Consider the following 25721-nt stretch of genomic DNA (forward strand, 5'->3'; position numbering starts at 1 on the left):
CTTGCTTGACTTGACTTAACGTTTTTCTTTCCACAGGCTAATGTTAGTATCTGTACTGTATTGTACTATTACATTCTTATCTCTTCTTTTTGACTTCTCTCTCTCTCTACACTTTTGCTGGTTTTTATCTGCTTTAAAATGTTTTTCTCGCTTTCCCTTTTTATTACATATGAATCCCCGTTGTGATGCCCCTCCCTGGTTTGGTTGTGCCATCTCCTCCGTTGTGTCGCCGCTCCTCGTATTTCTCTCTGTCTCCCCTTGGAAGGTACGTATCACAGTCGTCATCCCCTTTATTTTCTCAATTTGCATTCCTATATTGCATTTAATGGTTGTCATGTACTGTCTTCTCTTATTATCTCTTTTTTCACTCTTCTCCTTTTTTAGTCCTTCTCCCCCTTCTTCCTCCTTCCTCCCCTTTGCCTCCTTTTCTCTAATGCTGTACCCATATATGACTTGTAAGTTTGATTGTAGTATTCATTGCATCTATGTTAATATTGCATGTTTTGTTTTTGATGTTGTTCTTTACGTATTTTTGACGGTTTCACATTCAGAGTTATTTCTTGGAATGTGAAAGGTTTCATTAACCCTATTAAGAGGCAGAAAATTCTATCTCATCTTGCCTCTTATAACCCTGACTTGGTCCTTCTACAAGAGACCCATCTAACAGAAATTGAGGCATTAAAATTGAAGAGAGGTTGGGTGGGATCAGTTTTTTTCTCTCCCACTTCTAATAAGAAAAACGGTGTTATAATTCTATGCCATAAGAAACTGAATTGTAAAATTATATCGTAAGAAATTGATACAGAAGGTAGATGGTTGTTAGCTAAGTTGTTAATTAATAATATTTCTTTGACTGTTTTTAATGTTTAAGGTCCCACTCATCCTGATTGTTCCTTTTGTCCTCTAATCATACAAAAATGTATTCAATTTAGAGATGATTACTTTATTCTAGGAGGTGACTGCAACCAAGTTGTTGACCCTTTTCTAGATCGCCAATCACATACACGCTTCACCCCTCATAAATCCATAAACATTTTCTTGAAACTATTTCCCAAACACATCTTGTTGACTCTTGGAAACTCACTCATCCCGACTCTCTCGACTTTTCTTTCTTCTCTCCTCCTCACAACTCCCTCTCTCGTTTAGACTATATTTTTCTCTCTCAATCTTTATCTCAAAACTTGTTATCCTCCTCTATTGAACCTATCGTTATCTCTGATCATGCCCCAATTATAACTGACCTTGACTTACTTCCACCACATCCCAGGTCCTCCCGTTGGTGTTTCAACAACTCTCTTCTACTTGACCCTCTTTTCTCTTCTTCTTTCAATACCTTTGCTAATGAATTTTTTTGACCTAAATAACGACCCTAACTCCTCCCCCTACATAATTTGGGATTCCTTTAAAGCCACTGCAAGGGGTTTCATTATAGACTTTGTCTTAAAAAAAAAAAGAAAAGTTTTCTTCAACAACATAAAGCTACCCTGGCCCGCATCAAAGCTTTAGCGCACAAATTCTATACTTCATCAGATAACGAGGTCTTGCCAGCTCTGATTCACGCTAAATTGGCATTCAATAAAACTTCAATTGATAATGCCTCTTCCATACTTCTTCGTAGTAGTGCTCGTTATTATGGAGGTCGTAATAAAGTTGGAAAACGTTTAGCAAACTATCTTCAATCCCGTAAAGACCGTACGCTGATTGACTCTATTTATTCTTCGGATGGTTCTCTTCTTCATAAGGATAAAGGTATTCTTATCAAATTTAAACTGTTCTATAAGGATCTCTGTACCCCGGAGTCCCCTCCCTCTAGTTCCCTCATTCAATCCTATCTTGATAATTTAATATCCCCATCTAACTCTCATCTTAATCTTTCCTATCTTGAAGTTGACCTTTCCCTTAATGAACTATCCTCTGCTTTAACTACTTTAAAGAAAGGGAAAACTCCTGGTCCGGATGGTTTTTCAGTTGAATTTTATTTGCATTTTTCTGATTTACTCCTTCCTAAACTCTTAAATCTTTTTCACTCCTTCTTTCTCTCTGGTAAAACAAAAGGTACTTTTCAAGAAACCACAATCTGCCTTATCCATAAAGAGGGACGAGACCCTATGTTTTGCAAAAACTATAGACCGATTTCCCTGGTTAATGTCTACTATAAGCTTTTTGCCAAGACACTTGCTTTACATTTAGATCCTCTTTTGCCTCATTTAGTTGGTAAGGAGCAATGTGGTTTTGTCAGAGGCATGTTGACCTCGGATAATTCTCGTCTCATTCTTAATGTTTTAAACAAAGTTCCTTACCTATCCACATCCTTAGCAGCCATTTTTGTTGATGATGAAAAAGCATTTGATAGAGTAGATTGGTCCTTTTTATTTGCATCTTTGAAGTGGCATGGTTTTGGTCCCAAATTTACTTCTCTTATATCTTTATTATATTCTGCCGCCAGAGGTTCAGTATTAGTTAACGGTTGTATTTCATCCTACTTTCACCGCCAACGCGGAGTCCATCAAGGTTGCCCCCTCTCTCCTCTTCTTTTTGTTCTTGCTCTTGAACCCTTCCTATCCTCAATCCGTAATAATGTTTCCATTTCTGGTTTTTCGTATGGTGACCAACATTTAAAACTCTCTGCTTACGCAGATGACATCCTTCTCTTCATTTCTGATCCCGACATTTCCATCCCCCCCTTTATTACATGAATTTACTTCCTTTTCCCTTGTCTCTGGATATAAAATCAATTCTGATAAAACAGAAATTCTCCCTCTCACTAACTGTTGTCTTCCACATTCCTTTTCTTAAACCGGGTTTGCATAGAATAGCTCTAAAATCAAATATCTAGGTATATGGTTCTCCAACTCTATCGGCTCTTCTATTAAATTAAATATGACTGCGATCCTGTCTCGGATTGACAAATTACTTTCCTCTTGGAATCCTCTCTTTCTTTCGTGGTGGGGTCGGTTGGGCTCAATTACGATGATGATTACTCCTATTTTGATTTATACTCTTTCTATGCTTCCTATCCACATTCCCTCCTGTTATTTTAAACAAATTGATTCTCGGCTTTCTAAATTTCTCTGGCAAAATAAAAACCCAGGATCTCTCTCTCTTCTCTTCGTAGGACAAAACCTAATGGGGTGTAAATTTTCCTAATTTTCGCTTGTATCATAAATCATTTTGTCTTTGCCAGGCCTCCAAATGGCTCCTCTCTGACCTTTCCCCTTTTACTCCCCTGTGGCTCTCCATTGAGCTCACCTTCTCATTACCTTTCTCTTTAAAAGAAATGTTAGTTTTTTCTGCCAAAACACCTCTTACCTCTCTCTCCTTGTTTAAGCACACTTGTTCCCTATTAAAACCTTTTGATACATCCCAAACCTATCTCTAGAGAACACTTTTTAGATTCTCCTATTTGGCATAATTCCCTTATTACTATTAATGGCAGAACCATCTTTTGGAGCTCCTGGAGATCACGGGGCATAATCTGGATCAAGGACCTTTTTGATGGTCTATCTCCTTGCCTATTTCCCCAATTTCAGACCACTTTTCAATGTCCCCGCTCCATTCTACAGAAATTTACCACTCTAACGATGGTCATTCTTGATATTTTCTATTCTCTTCCATCCTCTCCTCTTCCCTCTGTTCTTAATTCTCTTCTCAAGATTCTTCTCTTGCTGCCTAAAGCTTCTCCTATATATAAATACTTCTCAGCTCCTAATCCAGAACGTACTAAAACTAAGTGGGGGGCTGCTTGTTTTATTTGTGCAACATAAGCTGGTGCTACGCCTACCTGATTGCTTTTCCTGGGGGCTGTTGAGACTTCATTCGCTGCACAAGCCTTCCCTCCCGCCGTCGCATAGCTGTATACGGCGACCGCTGTTTTGAGGGTCCAGCAAACCACACTCCCCAGGCTCCTCCGCTGCAGGATACCGGAAGCGGAAGCGGACACCCTGAAAATCGCGCCCGAAGGCGCTTTAAAAATAACTCTACCCTCGGCAGAGCGGGGGCTGCTTGTTTTATTTGTGCAACATAAGCTGGTGCTGCGCCTACCTGATTGCTTTTCCTGGGGGCTGTTGAGACTTCATTCGCTGCACAAGCCTTCCCTCCCACCGTCGCATAGCTGTATACGGCGACCGCTGTGTGGAGGGTCCAGCAAACCACACTCCCCAGGCTCCTCCGCTGCAGGATACCAGAAGCGGAAGCGGACACCCTGAAAATCGCGCCCGAAGGCGCTTTAAAAATAACTCTACCCTCGGCAGAGCGGGGGCTGCTTGTTTTATTTGTGCAACATAAGCTGGTGCTGCGCCTACCTGATTGCTTTTCCTGGGGGCTGTTGAGACTTCATTCGCTGCACAAGCCTTCCCTCCCGCCGTCGCATAGCTGTATACGGCGACCGCTGTGTGGAGGGTCCAGCAAACCACACTCCCCAGGCTCCTCCGCTGCAGGATACCGGAAGCGGAAGCGGACACCCTGAAAATCGCGCCCGAAGGCGCTTTAAAAATAACTCTACCCCCCGCGTCGCGGTACCGCGCGCGGGCTAAGCCCGGGCAAAGGGCGGGCCGTTGTGTGGCCGTTAGGGGGCCGGAAGGGGTCGGGTCGGGCCACCCCCCTAAGCAGTGAGGTTTGTTAACTGTTTGCAAGCAGCTTGATAATGTTTTAGCAAGTTGTATATTTGGGTTTTATCCAATTGAGGCATTGTGTTTTCTGGGTTGTAAACTCTTGTTGAACTGTGATATTGTTGATTATATGTAGGTACTCAATACTTTGTTATGTTATAAAAGCTCTGCGCAGGGCCATTATTGCTAGTTAGCCCATTGTTTTTTTTTACCAAGTTAGTAGTGGTCGACATATACGTGATTGTGGTGTAGAATGGCTAAAAATATCTCCACTATGGACAACTACTTAGTTAAAATGGTGAGTAAGATAAATAATGACAGAAGAAAATCCTTAGGGAAGGAGTCCACTCCAGAAATCTCTTCATTTGTAGATGATGGTAGCGGTTCTATTATGATGGATTCCATTAGTATTGAAGCTCCCCCTCTGGAAAATTCAGCCACTTTATCCTTAGATTATGAGCTATCAAATCAAGCCCCACTGGAGCCCCCTAGTGGGTCTGCATTATTTCACTCTCCCCCTAAGAGAGCTGTTAGAAAATGTAGGAAAACACAAATTAAGCGGGGGAACGCACATCTTAAACCAACGTTGGAACAAGGTCATAGAAGTAATGTAGCCAATAACGAGACCATAACTAATAAGGGTGATGTGAATTGTGATCTCTTGGGTCACATTACTAAGCTATTTGAGGCAAAATTAGACCTTATGACTAAACCTCTTATGGAAAAAATTGAATTGTTATCTACGGAGGTATCTAGGTTGGGTGGTCTTTTAGATAAGATGTGTAAGGAACAGACTATGATACAATCTAAACTACTTGATCAACCCAGTAACTCTGCACAGTCGGTTGTAACAGAGAGGTCATGTCCACCGAAACCTAGGGAGTCACCACGAATAGTAGGTAGTACCTCTCAAATAAAAGCAGCTTCATCTAATAGTGTGAGGTACACTACTCCCGTGAATAGACCAAATTACATTAATCTCCCGTCTGACTGTGAACCTTATGTCATAGTTCTTTCAAATGTTCCACCCCTAGACACGACAGCACTGAATTTCCGTGAAGAATCTCACGATTCACTCAAACGGAAATCAGTTGCTTGGTTAAACAAAAATTGTGGTTTCCCCCCACATCTCTCCGATGATATACTGTCCACTAGACGGGTATCATGGATCGGTAACGCAAGGAAAAAATGTAAGGGGGATTGTGTAATTGTTAATTTTAGGCACCCCCAACATGTCGCGACTGTTCTTCTTAGAGCAGCTTCTTTGGATGTAGGGGAGTCTGATGTGGGTGTGCATCCCTTGGGTTATTTTTATAGACATTTAGCCAGGGCATCACAATTTTCTAAAAAACACAGATCCTTGATTAATAGTAGAAATACAAATTTTTATATCCCAACCGGAAATAGATTTTCGGTACTGAGCTCATTGGATGAAAACGACTTACTCCCACGAGCAGGGGAATCTACCACAGAAACATTAGTAGATACCCAGACGTGGGGACCTAAACAGAGTATAGAATACTTAGATCCTAAACTTATAGTACCTCCGAGCCCCAGAAACACACAGACAGATAAATTGGCAAATAGCAATAAATCTTCTTTTCCTATGTTGAGCGAGGTAGTCAGCTTGGGCGTACCTGATAAGTGCCACATAGTGACTATGGAGGTTAATGATTACAATAAAGACGATAACCAAGATAAAGAGTTACATTTTTTAGTTATACTTGAGGATGCTACAGAAAAAGTCAACTTACCAATAGCATTAGATTCACCTTATGTAAAAGGGAAAACAAGCATTAGATTGATATCCTGGAATATAGCTGGCTTATCCAAGAATCTAAAGGATGTGGTATGGTGTTCTTATATTGAGAATTACGATATCATACTCTTACAGGAAACTTGGATGGTAGAAACCCCCCATAGGTTGGGGTATAAAACATACTGTTCTAACGCTATACCATCAACCAGAGGTAGAGCCTCAGGGGGGCTGGTCATCTGGGTTAAAGTGACTCTAGAAATAGATGTCATGCAATTATCCATCCCCTCTCCGGACCTACTAGGCCTTAAAATTGTTACAAGAGGGAAAGAAACTATTTACTTAATAAATATATACAATAGACCGTCCCCATCTAATAAGGAATCAAAGGTGGTAGAACTCTTGGATTCCTTTTTAGATTCATTAGGAGAAAATGTAAAGGTGTTAGTTGGCGGGGATTTTAACTGTAAATATGAGCCTGTCCTGGGTCTGGAAAAACTACTTGATGAACAAGATGCTGCTAACGATATCTTGCCTTTAGAATCTGTAAGTTTAGTTAAAAGCACAACAGCCGCCTTACAGATTTTGCAGCTGACTGTGGTGCATGACCTAAGGGCTTGTAATGGTCGCTTTCGATCAGACAGACCAGCAGCTCCAACTTATTTTAAGGGAAATTGTAGGTCACACATAGATTTTGTAATGGCTACCCGGAATATATGGGACCAGGTAATTGATTTTAAGATAGACCATAGGACGGAGAGTGATCATTTCCCTCTCCAACTATGGCTAGATTCTCAATCCTTCATTATTAGACCCGAGGGAGAGGCCATATTAAATACCTCGGTCGCGGAGCTACAGATAACTAATAACAGGCGTGCTCTAAGATGGCCATATATCTTGGGAACAGAAAAGACGCTGATAAATATCTATAATGCATTTACTGAAACGGTAGGAGCGTCACAGTCACCATTAGTGGGTACACAGGGTGTTCTTGATTTACATCATAAGTTGGTGGATGCACTAACTCCACTATTGAGTAAAATTTATAAAAAAGATGGTAATAGGATAGGGAACCATCTTGAGTCAGTGAACCCATGGTATAATAAAGATTGTCGAATAGCAAAATCAAGGTTGATCCAGGCAGTAAAATCCGGGAATTGTCTGGATATAAAAAGTGGAAGACTAGCCTACAATAATACTATGGCCCAAGCTAAAAAAGCATGGGATGAAAGTATTTGGGAGGATCTCTTGAATGCAGCTAAGCTACGGGACCAGAGCATGTTCTGGAATTTAATCGCCAAGGGAAATAAGCAGGGTAGATCAACAAAGGATATTTTCCTAGATGAAAATACATGGTGTGATCATTTCACTAAGCTTTATGCTAACAAAAAGGAGAGTTTGCCCCTCGGGGACTATGAGATAAATTTAGAAATGAGTACTGCTCCTTTACATTTTAGTTTAGAAGAAACCAATAAGGCTCTACAAGCTGTGAAAATGGGCAAAGCCCCAGGCCCTGATAAAATTCCCGGCGATCTACTAAAACATGATGTGGATGTGTGGGGGCCTTATATAAATTACCTGAGTAATTCCATTGTGGCAGGCACACCGATCCCCGAATCATGGAAAGGGGCAGAACTCATAACAATTTTTAAAAAAGGCGATCGCTATGATCCAAGTAATTACCGCCCAATAAGTTTAATAGATATTTTACAAAAGATATTTGCCAGACATATTTTAAATAGGCTTTTAGATTGGATTGAAGAGACTAAAATATTAACCAAATATCAAGCTGGTTTTAGAATAAAAATTAGTACGGTTGACCAGGTGTTTAGGTTTATGTGCATCTGTTGGAAGTATATAAATATAAGGAAGGGCAGTCTCTATGTGGCATTTGTGGATCTAAGGGCCGCCTTTGATCTTGTTCCGCGCAATTTGCTGTGGATTACATTAAGTAACATGGCGGTCCCTGGGGAATTACTTAAAGAACTTATCAAGCTTCACACAGGGAACTATGCTAAAATTAGATGGGGAAAGGAAGGCGAAATTTCAAGGGCCATACCCGTAGATCGTGGTGTGCGCCAAGGTTGCGTGTTAGCACCTACACTCTTCTCGCTATATGTTAATGATATTCCGAGTTACTTAAAGAATTGTGTGCATGATTCCCCGAAGCTAGGTGGTGAGTCGGTTACGGCATTATTATTTGCCGATGATACCATCCTTATTTCTCAGACTCCGAGAGGTTTGCAAAATTTGGTTCACTCTTTCCAGAAGTATTGTGCGGGGAAGGGGCTAGAAATAAATCCTACTAAAACTAAGTACATGTTCATAAACCCCAAGAAATCCCTCAGGAATAATCTGTTCTTAGAGAATCAAAAATTGGAACAGGTAGGGAGTTTCAACTATTTGGGGTTAATGTTGGATAGTAACGTGTGCTGGAAAGGGCAGATGGACAAAAGCATCTTATCCCTTAAACAAAACTCAATGCCTATCTTAAAAGTACATGGAGCTAGTTATTCTAAAGCAATTTTACCGGCACTTGAAGTATATAAAGCGAAGGCCCAATCGGCCGCCCTTTATGGTGCTGAGCTCTGGGGCTATTATTGTAACAACACTTTTGGAAAAGCGGAAAACCATTTTGTGCGTAGGTTACTTAAAATACCGACTAGAACTCCTCTAGTCCCAGTATTCCTTGACATTAACCTTAAAAGAACAGATTATCAAGCAATATTAAGACCACTGCTGTACTGGGTTAGGTTATGGGTAACCCCGGAGTTGAGTGATTATAAGAGTGGATTGACTGAATTAACTCAGATAGATGGTCACATGAATACCCTATGGTTAAAATATGTATCTAAGTGGTATGAGAGATTAGGTTTATCACACCTATGGGAAGTTCCTCAGAATATGACAATGTCTACCAGGAAATTTGTAAAGGACACCTTCTGGTCTTATGTCAACGGAGAGCTACTGCATAGTTCATCGACTGGCATATTGACTTTGAATTTTTTGAATATAAAAAGATACACCTAATTTCGAACAATTCATGGATGAGATCGGTCCTCCACTGGCAAAAACACTGTATTTGCAGTTTAGGTACGGGGTCTTACAGATTAATGCATACACATGCAGTTGGGGAGGGGCAAAAGGCTCTGATTTGTGCACTCTCTGCACTTTAGGGGCTAAAGAAGATGCTGCTCATTTACTCTTCTTTTGCCCAGTATATAAGAAACCAAGGGATTGCTGGATCAAACCCGTTTGTAAATATGTGGGGGTTAGATCCTACAAAGAAGCAGAGCGCATATTCAAGTCTAATACTTCACGATTAGTGGTGTTTGGCACGAGCAGATTTCTATTTAATGTGTACCTTATCAAGAAACGATTTGGTTACAAACTGTAATTTTCTGATAGGTGGCCCGCCTTTCCCTTCCTAGTATAGGTACTTGATGCACTGTCTCCTTCGATCCAAATTAATAAATTTTTTTGTTCTGGCTTTTAATTAATTTAAAAATTGTTATTTATATTTTTATACGCGGTATTCCTTAATCATGGAGATAACCAAATATTTTCTGCCAAATGTATGTATTATATCTTATTCATTATTCGTGAATTGTGTATATGTATGTTGTATTTATCTCTTGTCTTGGCATTTATGGCTATATTTGCCGAAATAAAGTTTAAACGAACGAACGAACGAAGTGGGAACTTTCATGGGAATCTGACCTGGGATGTGAATGGTCTACCATTTTCTGGGACAAACTTTGGTCCCGTTCTCTCAAAATCTCTCGCTCTGCTTCTCTTACTCAATCTATGTTCTTTCTCTATCATAGACTTTATCTTACTCCCACCTTTATTGCTAAATTTTCTCACTCCACTAATACAAACTGTTGGACCTGTGGCTTCTCCGATACCGACCTTCTTCAGCTTCTCTTTCTTCTCCCCTCGGTCTCTACTTTCTGGGAGAAGGTTTGGTCCTATATTTCTCATCTATTTAATATTTCCATTCCCTATTCCAGTACCCTTCTTTTTTCTGGAAGTCTCTCTGTTTCCTTAGACCTTCTTCCACACAAAAATGGTCTCTTGGACCTTATGCTCGCTTTAGCTTTTCAACACATTACTCTCAATTGGAAAACACTCACGAAACTCTCCATCCAACATTGGTGGAACAGTCTTTGTCATATGCATCGACTAGATATTGCTTTTGCCTCTTCCTGTAAACCATTGGTCAATAGAGATCTCTTTTGGTTACCTCTTACTACTATTTAGATCATTTAGTATTAACAGATAATTCTAGTGTACATGCTGAAAATTTTAAACCTCCTTGAATGTCGATTTTCTTTGTTCCTTGACTCTTACTGTTTTTGACTTATTATATATATTAGCTTGATTAGCATATTCTCTTTTATTCCAATGTAAGATGCAGCTTCTCATTTTATCAGTTTTGGAATGTTTACCTTCCTCTCCTCCCTCCTTTTTTCCCTCTCTTTCCCCTCCCTCCCCTTATTCCCTTAAAAACTTAAAAGTAGCTTTCTCTTCTTTATATTAACCATTTGATATATTTTTTCAGCTTGTATTGCAGTATTTTGTTTAACACTGTTTTTTGTATAACTTATTATTCGAATAAAGCTTTCAAACTTAAAAGACTGCTCTTCATTCATTACCTTATGGATATGACGCGTGTTATCTTCTGATCGGTCTTCACAGACTCAGGACCATTTATTGGCATACATGTCCTTAAAACCCTTCGTAACACTAGCATTCTCAGATTGAGGTGGGTAGGATTCAATGACCTACCTTGGGTATCCCTGGCTGCCGTGAATAGACTGTGATCACCTCCGATAAGGCTCCTCTGTGCTTGGCGTCCAGAGTTTCTTCCTTGTAGAGGTGGTCAAATTCAGCACATCGGCAGCCGAAGAGAAGGACCATATCCCCAGGTCTTTGACCTTCACCAGGATGAGACAACACAAAACTAATAGTCAGCCTCTATTAATAGAATTCAAATGAGCTGTTAATTAGTTGGGTAAATCCACAGGTATTGTTAATATCAATCGGTCAGTGAGTGCAATATGTCTACAGCTCCTATTACACTCACCAATGGCTGAGCAACTCGTCAAGCTCCTTAAATACTAACATTGGTAAGAAGGTCAACTTTGATGATAGAATTGGTTACAATACATCTATTGTACTCTATGAAACAAAAATGAAGTTGTTTCTACATCACCATACACACTTTCAGATCACTAATAAGTGGGTGAGGATCCAACCACAACACCTTCAACGATTGGCAAACCCTTACAAATAGGTAACAGACAAAAAACAGGTCATGTTAATTTTAAATTACTATTGGTCCTTTAGTTGCTGTGTCTCTGTAGATTTCTAAACTAGACCAGCCTTGCATACCACCTGCTGGGCCTTTAGTTTTTGGGTCTGAAAGAAGGTTTTCATGAAGTGGGAAAACAGTAATGCTAGAAACTGTAATATAAAACTATGCACCCCTGTAGGGAGTCATGTTCTAGAACGCCATACCTTTTGCCTCTATGTCATGTAGTCTCTGCTGCCAGAATCCTCTAAAAGGGGCAATGCCAGTGCCCGGACCCACCAGCATACATGGGGCTGTCGGATCTGCAGGTAACCTGAAAGAGTTTGCTCTGAAGAAAAAATAAAATCAAAAGAAATATCGTATTCAAATTCCGTGCTTCTTTTCTACTTAATCTTTAGCACCAACACTCTTTCATCCTTCACCCCAACAATCCAAAGCGCCCACAAGGCCATGTACTTGACCATGCCTCCGGCAGTACTAGCCAGCTTCTACGATAATGCATCTAATCTGTTGCTGACTATAACCTGCAAAACTTGCTGCTACCGACTTTAATTTATAAAACGTGTTACTTTAGCATTATAGCCCGCTTCTCAGGTTCAGTCCTGGCTGTTAAAGGCCCTCTATCGGAAGAAAGAGTTTTCTGAGAAGCTGATGAGAAAACTGGTACAAATATCCTAGTTATTCACATAGTTTACAAGGAGTGACAAGTAAGGTCACCACGTGAGTTGAGGTATCTTACGCGGTGACTTTACTTGTCACTCCTTGTACCCACCCTCGGAGATTTACCCTGTTTCATTAGTACATTATCAGAAACTGGGGTAGGAGCAGGAGCGTCTCCTGTAGTCCCTGTAGTCACACAATCATCAGGGGATGGATGCCTCTCTACCTTGCTGCTGGCTGCCCTCCATAGTCACTGTGTAAGATACCTCCACTCAATATATACTGTCTTACAACGGGTGATTAGGTTCAAGTGTGGGATCTCAGTCCTGAGGAAGGCTAACTGACCACATAGGGGCGAATCATCAGGCAGACACATGTTGATAGATAGCAGCTAAATGGGATGATGGGACATTAAAATCCTTCATTCATCACTAGTTTTTATTTTAATCCTGCCCAGGGGGCCCAACATTAAAGAGAAACTAGGGACATCCCTGGGGTAGTTTTATTGAGGTTTTCTGTACAGTGGAGCCCCATAAATGTGTGTATTGTCTTTCCACTTAATCTCTTGCTCCATCCCAGGCGTATGGTGTGCGCAGGGATGTCGAAGCACGCCGCCCAATGATGAAGTATGCCAATAATAGTAGGTGAGCGCATTTTCATTAAAAATTGTTGTTTTTCCTGAGAGGGGAATACCCTCCTGTTTTCTTGACACAGAAAGTGTAAAGCTGGAGTCCAGGGAGGGTTTGCGTTTTAGGGCATAGAGTTTATGAGCCAAAAGTCTCTGCTAACATTGTGCTCTGTTTACAGCACAGAGGGCCCGATTCACAAATGTAAACTTAGACATTTGGTCTAATCTTAGACCAAACGTCTAAGTTTACGACTTTGGGAATTCACAAAGGGCATTTACGAGTAGTATCTTTATATCCGCACTTGGGCCGGATCCCTGCCCCGAGTGCGGACATAAACATGGTACTCGTAAATGCCCTTTGTGAATTCCCAAAGTCGTAAACGTAGACGTTTGGTCTAAGTTTAGACCAAATGTCTAAGTTTACCTTTGTGAATCGGGCCAAGAGTGAGTAACATAGCAACACTCTGTACCATGATATGTGGGAATCTCGCTGTCATTCCAAGTGCTCTTTGTATGTCACTCTGTTAAAGTTATAAGGAGTGCCAGGGGCAGCAGTAGCACATCTTTATTTACAAGATAATGTATGTGTATGCTTTGCTGTGTAGTGTTCCCAGTGCGCAAACTGCGGAACACACCATGTGTAAGGGGGACTTCCCGTTATTGGGACATCAGTGAGATGCCAGCAGGTCAGATGGGCCCGATAATAAATTGCTAAGTGCTTGACGGGCATGGCACTATGTGCGCGGGCTGGCCAGCTAATAGTAACTTGTGTGTGTTGTGGCTCCTTTATTCTTTGGTGCACAGTGCAATCTGTGGGGCTTCGCGCAAACAGTCGGACTGAGTGATCATGACACTCCTTGACTCTACACTGGTGACAAGTGAGGGCATGACCCCGGGCGAAACAACCACAGCGGGCTCTGCTATGAGCCTGACACCGTGATCTTAAACCACCTGACGTGGCAACCGGTTGCGGCACGAGCAGCTAAGTACCCACAGCTCAAGACACTGCAAATGTGGAGGGAGCAGCTAATCCCAAAATGAGACGAATACACAGACTTGTGTGGCGGCCGCCCAGTGGAGAGGAAGCACCGGCGATGCTCGCACCACATGAAAAGACACCACCAACAAAGTACCACTGTGGTGCAGGAAGGGCAAAAGCATAGACACCCTGACATGCCGGAGGTCCATTATGAGCCCAGCGTCGCAACGATCACCGTAAAAGACACCACACAAAGAAGTACGCACCATAAACATTAATGGCACACCCAGCAGAAGGGCCAAAATATCTGAGCAGCCAGGCTGACTCACAAGGCCGCATACATGGCCTACCTCCAGCCATGTCACACATACCACCCATAGAGCAATTCACCATTGAAATGGCCTCATCCGCTCAATCCCCAAAGTGGAAAGATAGGGTGGAAAGGTTAGAACTCTACTTTGAGGCCACAGAGGCCAAATCAGACAGGAAAGGAGCATTGTTGTTGCACTTAGGAGAAGAAAAAGACATATACAAAATATCCAAAGTTGTCGTGCAAGCGGCCCTAAAAACATGCAGCACAGTAGTTGCATCCCTGATTGCCAACTTGGAACCTATGGCGACCACGCATTATGAGTGCGTTGTATTTCGACAAGCCAGGCAAGGTCCAGAAGAATCGTTAGACTCCTTCTGTACGAGAGTGCAATAACTAGCCAGCGCCTGCGCATTTGACAATGGGCAGGAGGAAATTAGTGGACAAATAATTTAAGGCTGTGCTTCAGCAAAGCTCTGATAAAGTATACTACAATAATCTTGCAAATCTCTGGCCAACATACTTATGCTGGGCGTTCAAAAGAACTATTGAAAGCCAGAGCCTCCCCCATGGAGGGAGTCCTACAACATGCTATAAAATCAGAACTAGTTAACGTGGTATCACTCAAGAGAACACCAGGGAAACAAAAGAAGGCCTCAGAAACCCCGAAGCTGTGTGGGTACTGTGAAGGTAAAAGCCAAAGACCCGAAGAGTGCTGAAAGAGATACGAACACTTGGCGAAGGTTTGCCACTCGTCAAAGGACAGGAAGGTGACATCAACAGTGAGCACAATACCTACCCTTGGATACGAGACGGAAGACATAGATGACGACAACGTGGAGGAACATACGGTGCATTCAGCATTCATCAGAGGGAGCGAGGCTGCTCCCTGATGACCTTTACCACAGTATAACCTGAAAGTAGGGTGAAAAACCATCATGGTGATCATCAACTCAGGGCATCCATTGACATTATGTCAGACAACACATACCAACTGCTCCCATCAAAGCCAACACTAACAAAGGCTGGAGTCAGAGAATTTGAGTATGGACAAGAATGCACGCTCTCCATGCTAGGGATATTTCAAACCACAATAACCCATGGCGAAATGAAAGCAGATCCCTGGACCTATATGGGTAAAGCAGGTCAAGGAATGCTCCTAAGCTGCCACACTGCATAGGCCCTAGGAATTGTTCACTTTGCGCTAGCAGGGCATACGGAAGAGGTGTTGCGCATCCTAGGAGAATTCAGAGACATTTTCAAAGGGATCAGCTGACTGAGAAGAAAAACAAAAGCCCTACACATCCACAAGTCGATACAACCAGTAGTCCTCCGACACCTTCAGATAACATTTCGTCTAAGACCAAAAGTGAAACAAGAGCTGGAAAAACTCAAGAAAACTGGCATCATTGAGAAAGTCAAGGGGTCTACCCCTTGGTGTCACCGATCGTAGTCACGAGAAAACCCAAGCAACCTAAAGAAGTCAGCATATGCTTGGACATGAGGCTACTAAATGTAGCCATAAAATGAGACCAGCACCTGACCACGACTATTGATGAAATAATCAGGGTACCAAGTGGAGCCAGCTGGTCCTGAAAAGTAGACTTTCTATCCAGCTATCACCAACTTACCCTGAGGAAGGTTCCAGGTATATTGCAATATTCTCAACACATGTGGGACTCCACCGATACTGGCTGCTAATTTTTGGAATATTAAGTGCAGCGGAAGTGTTCCAAAACACAATTCAAGTAGTACTGACAGGGCTACCCAGAGTCGTCAACGTGAGTAACAATATCCTCGTAAACGTCACTACTAAGAAAGAGCACAACCAGTGCCTGAAAGAGACCCTCCAATGGATCCAAGAAGCCGGACTCTCTGTAGACAGAGAAACGTGTGAATCCATGAAAAGATGTATCAGTTTTTTTAGGTATATGCTCTCAGCTGAGGGTGTAGCCCCAGACCCCGATAATGTGTAGGATGTGAAGGAACCCCCTCCTCCGATAAATGTCTCAGAAATCCGCATTTTTCTCAGCATGGTAAACTACTGCAGTAGATTTATCAAGGACCTCACCAACCTGACTCAGTCACTCCTAGACATCACAAAAACGCCTGCAACATGGACCTGGGGAGAACAACAGGAACAAGAATTCCAGGCTACGAAAAATCAATTGTCAGCAACCACATCCTAGTCTATTTTGATCCCCGAAGAGAAACAGTCATAGCAGTGAACACAGGTCCTAAAGGACATGGGGAAGTCCTCACCCAAAAACAAAGATGTGGAGAGTGTGCCCTGGTGCCAGCCGATCACTAACCCCATGGAGCAACGCTACTCCCAAATCAAAAAGTAGTTCATCTACTGGGTGTGACGTCACTCCCACATCTACATGTAAAGACACCCATTTGTGGTGATAACGGAACACAAGCCGCTCATCCCTTCTTCCAAGGCACATCCTCCAAATCACCTCTGAGGATAGAGAAGTGGATGCTGCAACTACAAGAATAGAACTGCCAGTTAGAGTATCGTCCGGGAGCCAACAACCCAGCCGACTACTTATCAAGACACCCCTGGACTGCAACCCAAATGGAAGCGGATGATGCAGAGGAGATGGAGGAATACATCCCTTGTGTGGTCGAAAGGTCCTGACTCATACCTCTGTCTCTGGAAACAATTCAACAAGCCACCAAAACAGATGAGTGTCTCCAACTAGCACTATCAGCCATTCAATCTATCCGGTTGATGGGACACCCTCAAGACAAACTGGGCTCAATGAACACCTGAAGCTAAAAGAGTACTTGAGTCCCTGTACCAGATATGCCACAAGCTCAAAGCAGACCCTGTGAGATGCCTCCTGCATGAACACAGGATTGTAATACCGAAGAGACGCACTACCCAAGTGGTCCAACTAGCACATGCAGGCCACCAGGGTTCAGTGAAGACCAAAAGTTGGCTCCGCACCATAGTGTGGTTTCCCTTTATGGGTGTACTCATAAAGTTGACAGTCCGATCCTGCCCATGGTGCCCAGCTGTGGGGCCATGAAGCCTCCGGCTCAGTCATCACGGAGCCGAGTCCCTAGAGAACATGGGAGCGGTCCAGTTTGGACTTTGGGTACCTCCTTGATAGAAGGTACACATTAGTCTTCATTGATGACTACTCCAAATACCCAGAAATGGAACTGGTGAGTCCCCAAGCAGCCAGTAAAGTCACCCACAAAATGGAGAAAATTATGGGGTCTTAAAATAATACATACCGAAAATGGTTACCCCCAGGTGTCCTCAGGCCAATAGAGAATATAGAGAGATTTATGAGGACACTCAAAGTAATTTGCATAGCCCATGCCAACCAGCAACCCCTAGAGTGGGCCATCTATGATTTACTTTAGGAATACCAGCAGACCCACATTCAACCACGGGAAGAGCCCCGGGGCATGTCTGCATGGAGAGAGTAATATTTGACTCCATCCTGCACCACCCTCAATGGAGGCCACTGGTGATTGACCCAATAGAGACCGAAAGCTACAAATGATCAGCCCAGCACCTTGCGACGAGCAAAGACCTCTGAAATTCATGTGGGAGACCAAGCCCTAGTAAAAGACAAGTTTCCATGGAGCAAGTTCAGACTCCTGTTCGAACAAACACCCTGGATGGGCACCTCTCAGCAAGACACTCTGGTGATGGCATAATGCAGTGGGGAAGAGGTCATCCAGAACATATCAAACTTCAAACAATTCAGACAGCAGATCACAACCCTGGAGATGTCACTCAGAGACCGAGGACAGCAGTAGTCTCGTGGAAAGAGACCATCCACCAGCAGCATCCCCAGACTGCTTGTGAGCCCGCAGTCCACCAGCTGAGGGTCTCACAACCAGGAGTGAGCCGTCGGTCAGGCCGACCGATAACAATGTGCCGAGTTGGCCCCAACAGGTGGCCAACCAACCCAGGGAGAAGGATGGACAAGATGTAATGACAAGGTACAACCTGCAGCTGAATCCAACCTCGACACCAAGCTAAGAGACTTCATGTTAGAATCATACTGTATGTTGTATTGTATTGATTGATTATGTAATCTATTCCAAAGTTAAGGAGGGATGTAGTGTTTCCAGTGTGCGTACTTGGTAACACCATGTGTAAGGGGTAGTTCCTGCCTCCCTCCCCCCCGGTAAGTGGGACATCAGTGGAATTGCTGCGGGTCAAGTGGGTCCGATAATAAATTGCTGAGCGTGTGCCAGACATGGTATACTACGCATAGGCCGACCAACCAATTGCAACGTGTGTGTGTGTACTGGCTCTTTCATTCATTGGTGCGCAGTGCAATCAGTGGGGCCTCGCGCAAGCAGTCGGAGTGAGTGCTCTTGACACTGCCTGACTCTATAGGCTTCAGATTTACATACTTAATGCCCTTTTCATTTCTTCTTTGTGCTTTGTGTGCAAGGTTCAAGTAGCTCCTGCACAGAGGCTTCAACCAGCGTCCTAGTGCATAGCCTGATGGCTTTATGTCACGCACACAAATATAAAGCAAAACGTAGTTTAACATTTTTTGAAGAGCGTATTGGGTTGGGGTAGCTTCTCTTTCAACTCTTTCTCAGGCTGCCTGAGACAAAGCCTTTCACAGTGCTGATTGTCACAGCAGGTAGCATTGGGGCTGGCTCCAAGCACAAGCACCCACAACATGGGCACAATGAAGTGTGAAATCTCAGCACCGGACTGTGTCAATTTTCTCTCTCAGCAATCAGAGACAGACAAATGACATGCCTGACTTAGATACTTCATCCCCTTTAATAACAGAAACTGCAGTCTCACCCTCGCCCCCCCATCTACCAAATGGCAGTGCTCAGGCAGACTGATCTGCGTCTCCCTGCTAAACAAAAGTGCTCATGGACTTTCTAAAGGTAGCCTAATTCCCCCCACCCCTTCACTTCAGAGTCTATGTCTCCTCCCTCCATCCTAGGAATAAAGGCATTACACTTCCACTGTCTGGTAAGATATCATCACCCCCCTTCTGTACCATGCTAAACCAGGGGCATTCAAGTGGATCTCAATTTGCTTTGGTAATTAATACTGTGAGACAAAAATTTAAGGTTAAAAATAAGATGACATCTGCTCCAGAATTTCTTTTTCAATTTGTGCGCTAGATGTTCGCTTTAGTAACCTGTATGATCGTCTAATCTTGCTTTGATCATGAAGTTAAAGCTTTAGTCAATTGAAGCCTAAAACTCTTGATATTTCCCTATATATGCATCCAACCGTTACTTTTTGCTTCCAAACCCTTGCTGGAACAATGGTCTATCACTAGCCTAGCCTTAGACAGAATTGATTCTAGTGCCTATAAAAAATAAATCTAATGTAGCACTATCTCACTATCTTTTGCCAGTTTTGCATCCCTAGACTGCATTCTATCTAAAAATTGACTCTATTTCCCAAAAACCCTGCAGGTAAATGTTGACCTTTAATCAAAAATTCCAGTTGTTGCTTCTCTTTTTTCTTTAGGTATTGAACAACCCTCTCCTCAGATTTCCTCTTTGACCTGCATCCTCCCCCTCCTGAGTACAACATATTCTGTGCCTGTTTGCCTTAATCTATCATTGTGTATTTTTATTACCCACACCTCATCTCAAAAATCACAACCTGTCCTTCTTTGGAAGTCTCGTACCTGATCTCCTCTAGCTCATCTAGAGTCTGCATGAACTCACATGGAGAAGTGTGGCTCAATGATTAGAGCGGCAGACCCTGATGCAGAGGTCTAGCCCGGGACCAGGTCTTGGGCTCAAAAATTCCACGGACCTGATAATTCTCGCCTCGGTGCCTATTCCAATCATGGAGTCCCACTCTGCAACTCTGGGCAATAGCTTGCTTAATCTCCACAACGGCCCCCACAACGCTAAGGATGCCTGGCCTCCACCTTGGGGGTGCCCAGGAGTGGACGCCTCACAGGGAAAGCCAGGATGGGTTCCACAGCGGTATTCGTACAAGCGCCTTGAGACCCTTGCGGGTGAGTAGTGCGCTATACAAGTATCAATTTACAATTTACATGCCCCGCACTAATGATCACACTGCTACTCATTTCGTTTGCCACAAAGACACTGGAGTAAATGCATGGAATGGTCTCCTTGAGAGCACAAGACCAACCCCAATATCCATCAATAACCACGGAATTAGCCACTAACCTTGGGTTCCGGAGTAGCATGCTGCCCGCTCAAAATGCTTCGAACCTCATCAGGGGTAGTAAGTGCTATATAAATGCAATTACAATGCAATACTGTGCTCTGGAGCCATGCACTTCTCTGCATCCATGCAACCAGACTTACCTTTGATAACTGTCTGCATTAAGTGTTGAGTGTATGTGTGGTGTGCCCAGATAGTATGAGTAATAAATATGTGTTTTAGTATAGTGACTGAATGCAACCACACCTCACCCGACGGACTGGAACCTACCCAGTCACCTTTGCCACCGCCCAAGCTAGGCCCGGCGAGCCTTCACCCTTGAAGAATGCTCTTCCAGAACTACTATAAACCACTGGGAGTTTCCTCCATCTTACTGACTCTAAGACCGTGCCTATCAGCGCTTAGTGCTCTGAAGAGTCTTTAATGTGTGTGAGCGCTATAGGAAACTGTTTCAATAATTAATTCAATAAATACATAAATAAATAATGCTGAGGTTAAGCTTGAGGTAGTCGTTTACACCTAGGTGAAAATAACGTATGCTAATACACTTACTCCAGACTTGTTTTTGGCACTTTATTTACACAAAGGTGTAGGCTAATTTAGTATCATTCAAGAGGATGTAGGGTAACGGCCAGAGCTGCTGACTCTGAAACTGGGGAACCAGGTTCGAGTCTCTTCATTCGCTCATCAACCTCTGAATCTTGGCAAACAACATTATCTCCCTGTGCCTACAAATATGAGTGTGTCCTTGTGGAAAGTAACCTGTGCTCAGGTAAAGCGCTCCGATATCTTCTGGTCCAGTTAGCACTATGTAAAACTACAAAAAAGATATATAATAATGCATGCAGATGGCAATTGCATGTGTTTTGCCAGTGGTATTCCATTTGCACACTGGGGGGCCTTACAATTACCACCAGTTTAAACATGGCCGTAGTTGAAAACCTTGTGCCTGAAGAGAGAGGAGTGCAACTTGGACTTATGTAATGTCGTGACACTGACGACATACGCACAGGCGTATGCGTCAGGTCACGTGATGTTCGTTTAATAAATATCTCTTCACGCACGTACGTGGGGCAGAACGACCACGACGGTGAACGGAATACTACGCACCTGTGTCCCCGGGTCTCTCTCTATGCCCCCAAGGCCCGCAGTAGTGCACGCACAGCCCCACGCATAACACAACAATTGGCGACGAGGGTGGGCGTGCCCTCGTGTGTCCGGCTCCCGTGGGTGTCGCGGCCGTGAAGCAAACCCCGCTTTCGGCGCTCGTGCCCCCGCGGTGCTTCGCTGGAGTGGGACGGCCCCCGCTGCGGCGTGAGGAGGTGGAATCGCGCAGCCTCTGAAGCGCGCACCGGCTTACCGGCGACTCGCGCACCACGCGCTTCCCTTCTGGACATGAACGAGCGCTTCCTCGAGCGTCCCTGGAGTGTCCCCGGCGTGCTGCTGTCCACGTGGTTGAGGCCTCCCGGTAGCGCTGTCTCGCGCTGGATGAAAGCGGTGCAGCCCTGCTGCCTCCCGTCGCGTGAGTAGTGTGCCTGGCCCCCAGATGAGCCTGGAGGGAAGCTACCTGCGTGGGGATCAGGAGGAGTACTGAGTTTGAGCTGCCCAAGACCCCCACTGCGCTGAACAGCCCAGGGAGCAAGAGGGGAAGTCACAACTCGGCCAGGCAAGAGGTCTCCATCTGGCACGTGGGGGAGGATCAGAGAGACTGAAAGTAAGCACACCCAGGCGCAGGGATAGGTCTCGCCTAGCGCAGGCAGCTCGCGCACAACATGGCTAATATTCCACCAATCGAGCCGTTCTCAGTGGAGGGGTCCCCATCAGCAGTGGCAGCCCGATGGAGAGACTGGGAAGACAGAGTACGCATCTTCTTTGAAGCCACGAAAGTCCAGAGAGACCAGAAATGTGCGATGATAATTCATCTCGGAGGGAAGGAAATCCACAACATAGTCAAGACGCTTGCGGAAAACACCCCCAAAACTCACACGACACTGATAGCGGCGCTAAATGAACACTTCGAACCGATGGCAAATCGCGATTATGAGAGATTCATATTCCGCCAAGCGCGCCAGCTTCCCGAGGAGTCGCTAGACAAGTTCCACGCCCGCCTGAAGAACCTAGCAGCCACCTGCGGGTTCCGTGATGAGACGGAAGAAATAAGAGGCCAGATAATACAGGGGTGCGCGTCAGTTAAGCTGAGAGAGAGGATACTGGAGGAGTCCGGTAAACCCCTAGCGGAGATCTTGACAATGGGTCGGACGAAAGAACTGTCGAAAGCACATGCTGCACACATGGAAGCCGCCCTACAGACCCCTGTAAAGGTGGAACCAGTCAACGCAGTCGCAGTCAGACCCAAACAGAGGTGGCCCAAAAGGGGAGCAGGTCCGGCCACTCAAGAACTGCCCAAGTCATGCGGGTACTGTGGAGGGTCACCACATGCCACGGCGGAGTGCCCGGCACGAGGAAGAAAGTGCCTAGGGTGTGGCCGGTTCAACCACTTCGAGAAGGGGTGCCGCTCGAAGAGATTTCGCAAACCCCGCCAGACAGTGAACACCGTGGAGGAAGGAGAGCCGGTGGCTAGCGACATGGATGATGATGGCGAAGAAGAAAGGGTGATACACCGGATACACATGATAGGCACCGCAACGCGCAGGACAAGACGCCTTCCGCAGTGCAGCATCCGGGTGGGGTCGCAAGAGATCACCACGGTAGTTGATACCGGGGCTAGCATCAACATCATGGCCGTTGCGTTGCACCGCTCCATGCACCCGAAGCCCGTACTACAACCATCAACGATAACGGTGTTCGCGTACGGACAGGAGGAACCGTTGAAAGTGTGCGGAAAGTTCAAGACCACGATATCTCAGGGGACACGATCAGTCACGTCAAACATATATGTCACAGAAGACGGACAGGGCATGCTCCTAGGCTGCCGAGCCGCGGAAGACCTCGGAGTGGTGACCTTCGCGTTTGGAGTGCACCAAGAGTTGATGCACCACATCCTAGAAGAGTTTGAAGAAATATTCCAGGGGATAGGCAAATTCCGCGGCAAGGAGATCCACTTACATATAGATCACACCGTCCAGCCAATAGCCCTACGACATCGCCGCATAGCGTTCCATCTCAGACCATTGGTGGAGGCTGAATTGAAGAAGCTCGAAGCGGCTGGAATCATCGAGAAGGTATCTGGGCTGACCCCGTGGGTGTCTCCCATAGTCGTGGCAAGGAAACCCAAACAGCCAGGCGCGGTCAGAATATGTGTCGATATGCGACTCCCCAACGTTGCCATCAGGAGGGAGCGCCACATCACCCCCACCATCGACGACCTCATTGGAGAGATGGCGGGTGCCAAGTGGTTCGCGAAGTTGGATCTCCGATCAGGTTATCACCAATTAGTACTGGATGAAGAATCCCGGAACATAACCACGTTCTCGACACATGTGGGGCTGAGGCGGTACACCAGATTGAGTTTTGGAGTGTCGAGCGCCGCCGAGGTGTTCCAAAACGTGATCCAGGAGCTCATCGCTGGGATCCCCGGAGCCATCAATGTCAGCGACGACATTATGGTACACGCCACGACGGTTGCAGAACACAACGAGCGGTTGGTACAGGTGCTACGACGGATAAGAGACGCCGGCCTCACACTACATCGTGAAAAGTGCGAGTTCCTGTGCAACAAGCTACAGTTCTTTGGGTACACTTTCTCGGCGGAGGGAGTAAACCCCGATCCGGACAAGGTGAAGGATATCAAAGAAGCGGCTGCCCCCACCAACATCACGGAAGTACGAAGCTTTCTAGGAATGGTCAACTACTGCGGTAGATTTATCAAAGACCTGGCCAACCTAACGGCGCCCCTGAGAGAACTGACGAAAGAGTCCACCCCCTGGTCATGGGGCAGCGAGCATGCCCGAGCATTTGAGGAGATCAAAAGTGCACTTTCAGAAGCGACGACACTTGCATTCTTTGACCCCGCCAAGCTCACACTAATTGCCGTGGACGCCGGTCCAGTCGGACTGGGGGCAGTTCTGCTGCAGAGGAAGACGAGCGCAGAGGAATGGGCTCCGGTAGCCTTCGCCAGCAGGTCACTCACCGAGACTGAGCAAAGATATTCCCAGATAGAAAAAGAGGCAATAGCTATCCACTGGGGCTGTCACCATTTCCACTTATACGTGTATGGCAAACCGTTTACTGTGGCAACCGACCACAAGCCCCTGGTAGCCCTGTTCTCGGGCACCTCCACGAAACCACCACCGAGGATCGAGAAGTGGATGCTTCAATTGCAAAATTACAACTGCAAAATAGAGTATCAGCCAGGAGCACGGAATCCTGCGGACTATCTTTCTCGTCACCCTCGCAAGGCAACCCCACAAGAGATGGCCGAAGCGGCGGAAACGGAGGAATACGTACGATGTGTCACCGCCCGATCATGTCCGAGGCCGGTATCCATGGCCAACCTGTCGCAAGCCACCAGTGAGGATGAATGCCTGCAGAAAGCTAGGCTTGCAGTCCAAAACAACAACTGGAACAGAGCCAGGGAGGATTGGAAGAGTTTGACGTCCAGAGCGAGACAGATAATGGACAGCCTCTACAACGTCAGAGACGAATTAACTGAAGATGGCACAGGGTGTTTACTGAGAGGACACCGACTAGTCATTCCAACGTCACTAACCCAGAGAATGGTGGATCTGGCTCACGTTGGCCATCAAGGCATGGTGAAGACCAAGTCGAGGCTCCGCACTAAAGTGTGGTTCCCTCTCATGGACGAACTGGTAGAAGTCACGGTTCGGGCGTGCCACGCCTGCCAGGTCACTGGGGAAGCGCCCCGGCCATCTCCAATCGTAATGGAACCTCGACCCAGAAGACCGTGGTCCGAGATAAGCGTGGATTTTGGCAGCCTGCCGGACGGAAGGCACACATTAGTCGCCATTGATGACCACTCAAAGTATCCTGAGGTGGAAATACTGGCAACTCTGAGTGCAAGTGAAGTGATCCCAAAAATGGAGAAAATAATGGCAACCCATGGCTTGGTGAGGGAGGTCAGAACGGACAATGGGTCCCCGTTTCAGAGTCAAGAATTCGCCGCATATCTGCAAGCGTTAGGTATTCACCATCGGCGAATCACACCTCGCTGGCCTCAAGCAAATGGGGAAGCCGAACGTTTCATGAGGACCTTCAATAAAGTAATACGGATTGCTCATGAGAAAAGCCAGTCGGTGGAGCTCGCGATCTTCACTTTCCTCCGAAGCTATCGCCAGACGCCGCACTCCATCACAGGAACTGCCCCGGCCCATTTGCTGATGGGGC

General features: G+C 45.1%; 1 protein-coding gene across 4 annotated transcripts in view; it reads right to left on the bottom strand.

The window, feature by feature from the left end:
• NOS3 (nitric oxide synthase 3) overlaps nucleotides 1-25721 on the bottom strand; it is an 819509-nt gene that overhangs the window by 80271 nt on the left and 713517 nt on the right. For all 4 annotated transcript variants that reach the window (XM_085628483.1, XM_085628482.1, XM_085628485.1 and 1 more), the window contains 2 exons: nucleotides 11887-12008; nucleotides 11155-11303 (listed from right to left, as the gene is read on the bottom strand). In XM_085628483.1, the coding sequence (XP_085484609.1) occupies nucleotides 11155-11303; nucleotides 11887-12008 (271 nt within the window). The remainder of the gene's footprint in view (nucleotides 1-11154; nucleotides 11304-11886; nucleotides 12009-25721) is intronic.

The sequence above is a fragment of the Triturus cristatus genome, chromosome 10 (genome assembly GCF_964204655.1).
Source record: "Triturus cristatus chromosome 10, aTriCri1.1, whole genome shotgun sequence".
NCBI classification, from domain to species: domain Eukaryota; kingdom Metazoa; phylum Chordata; class Amphibia; order Caudata; family Salamandridae; genus Triturus; species Triturus cristatus.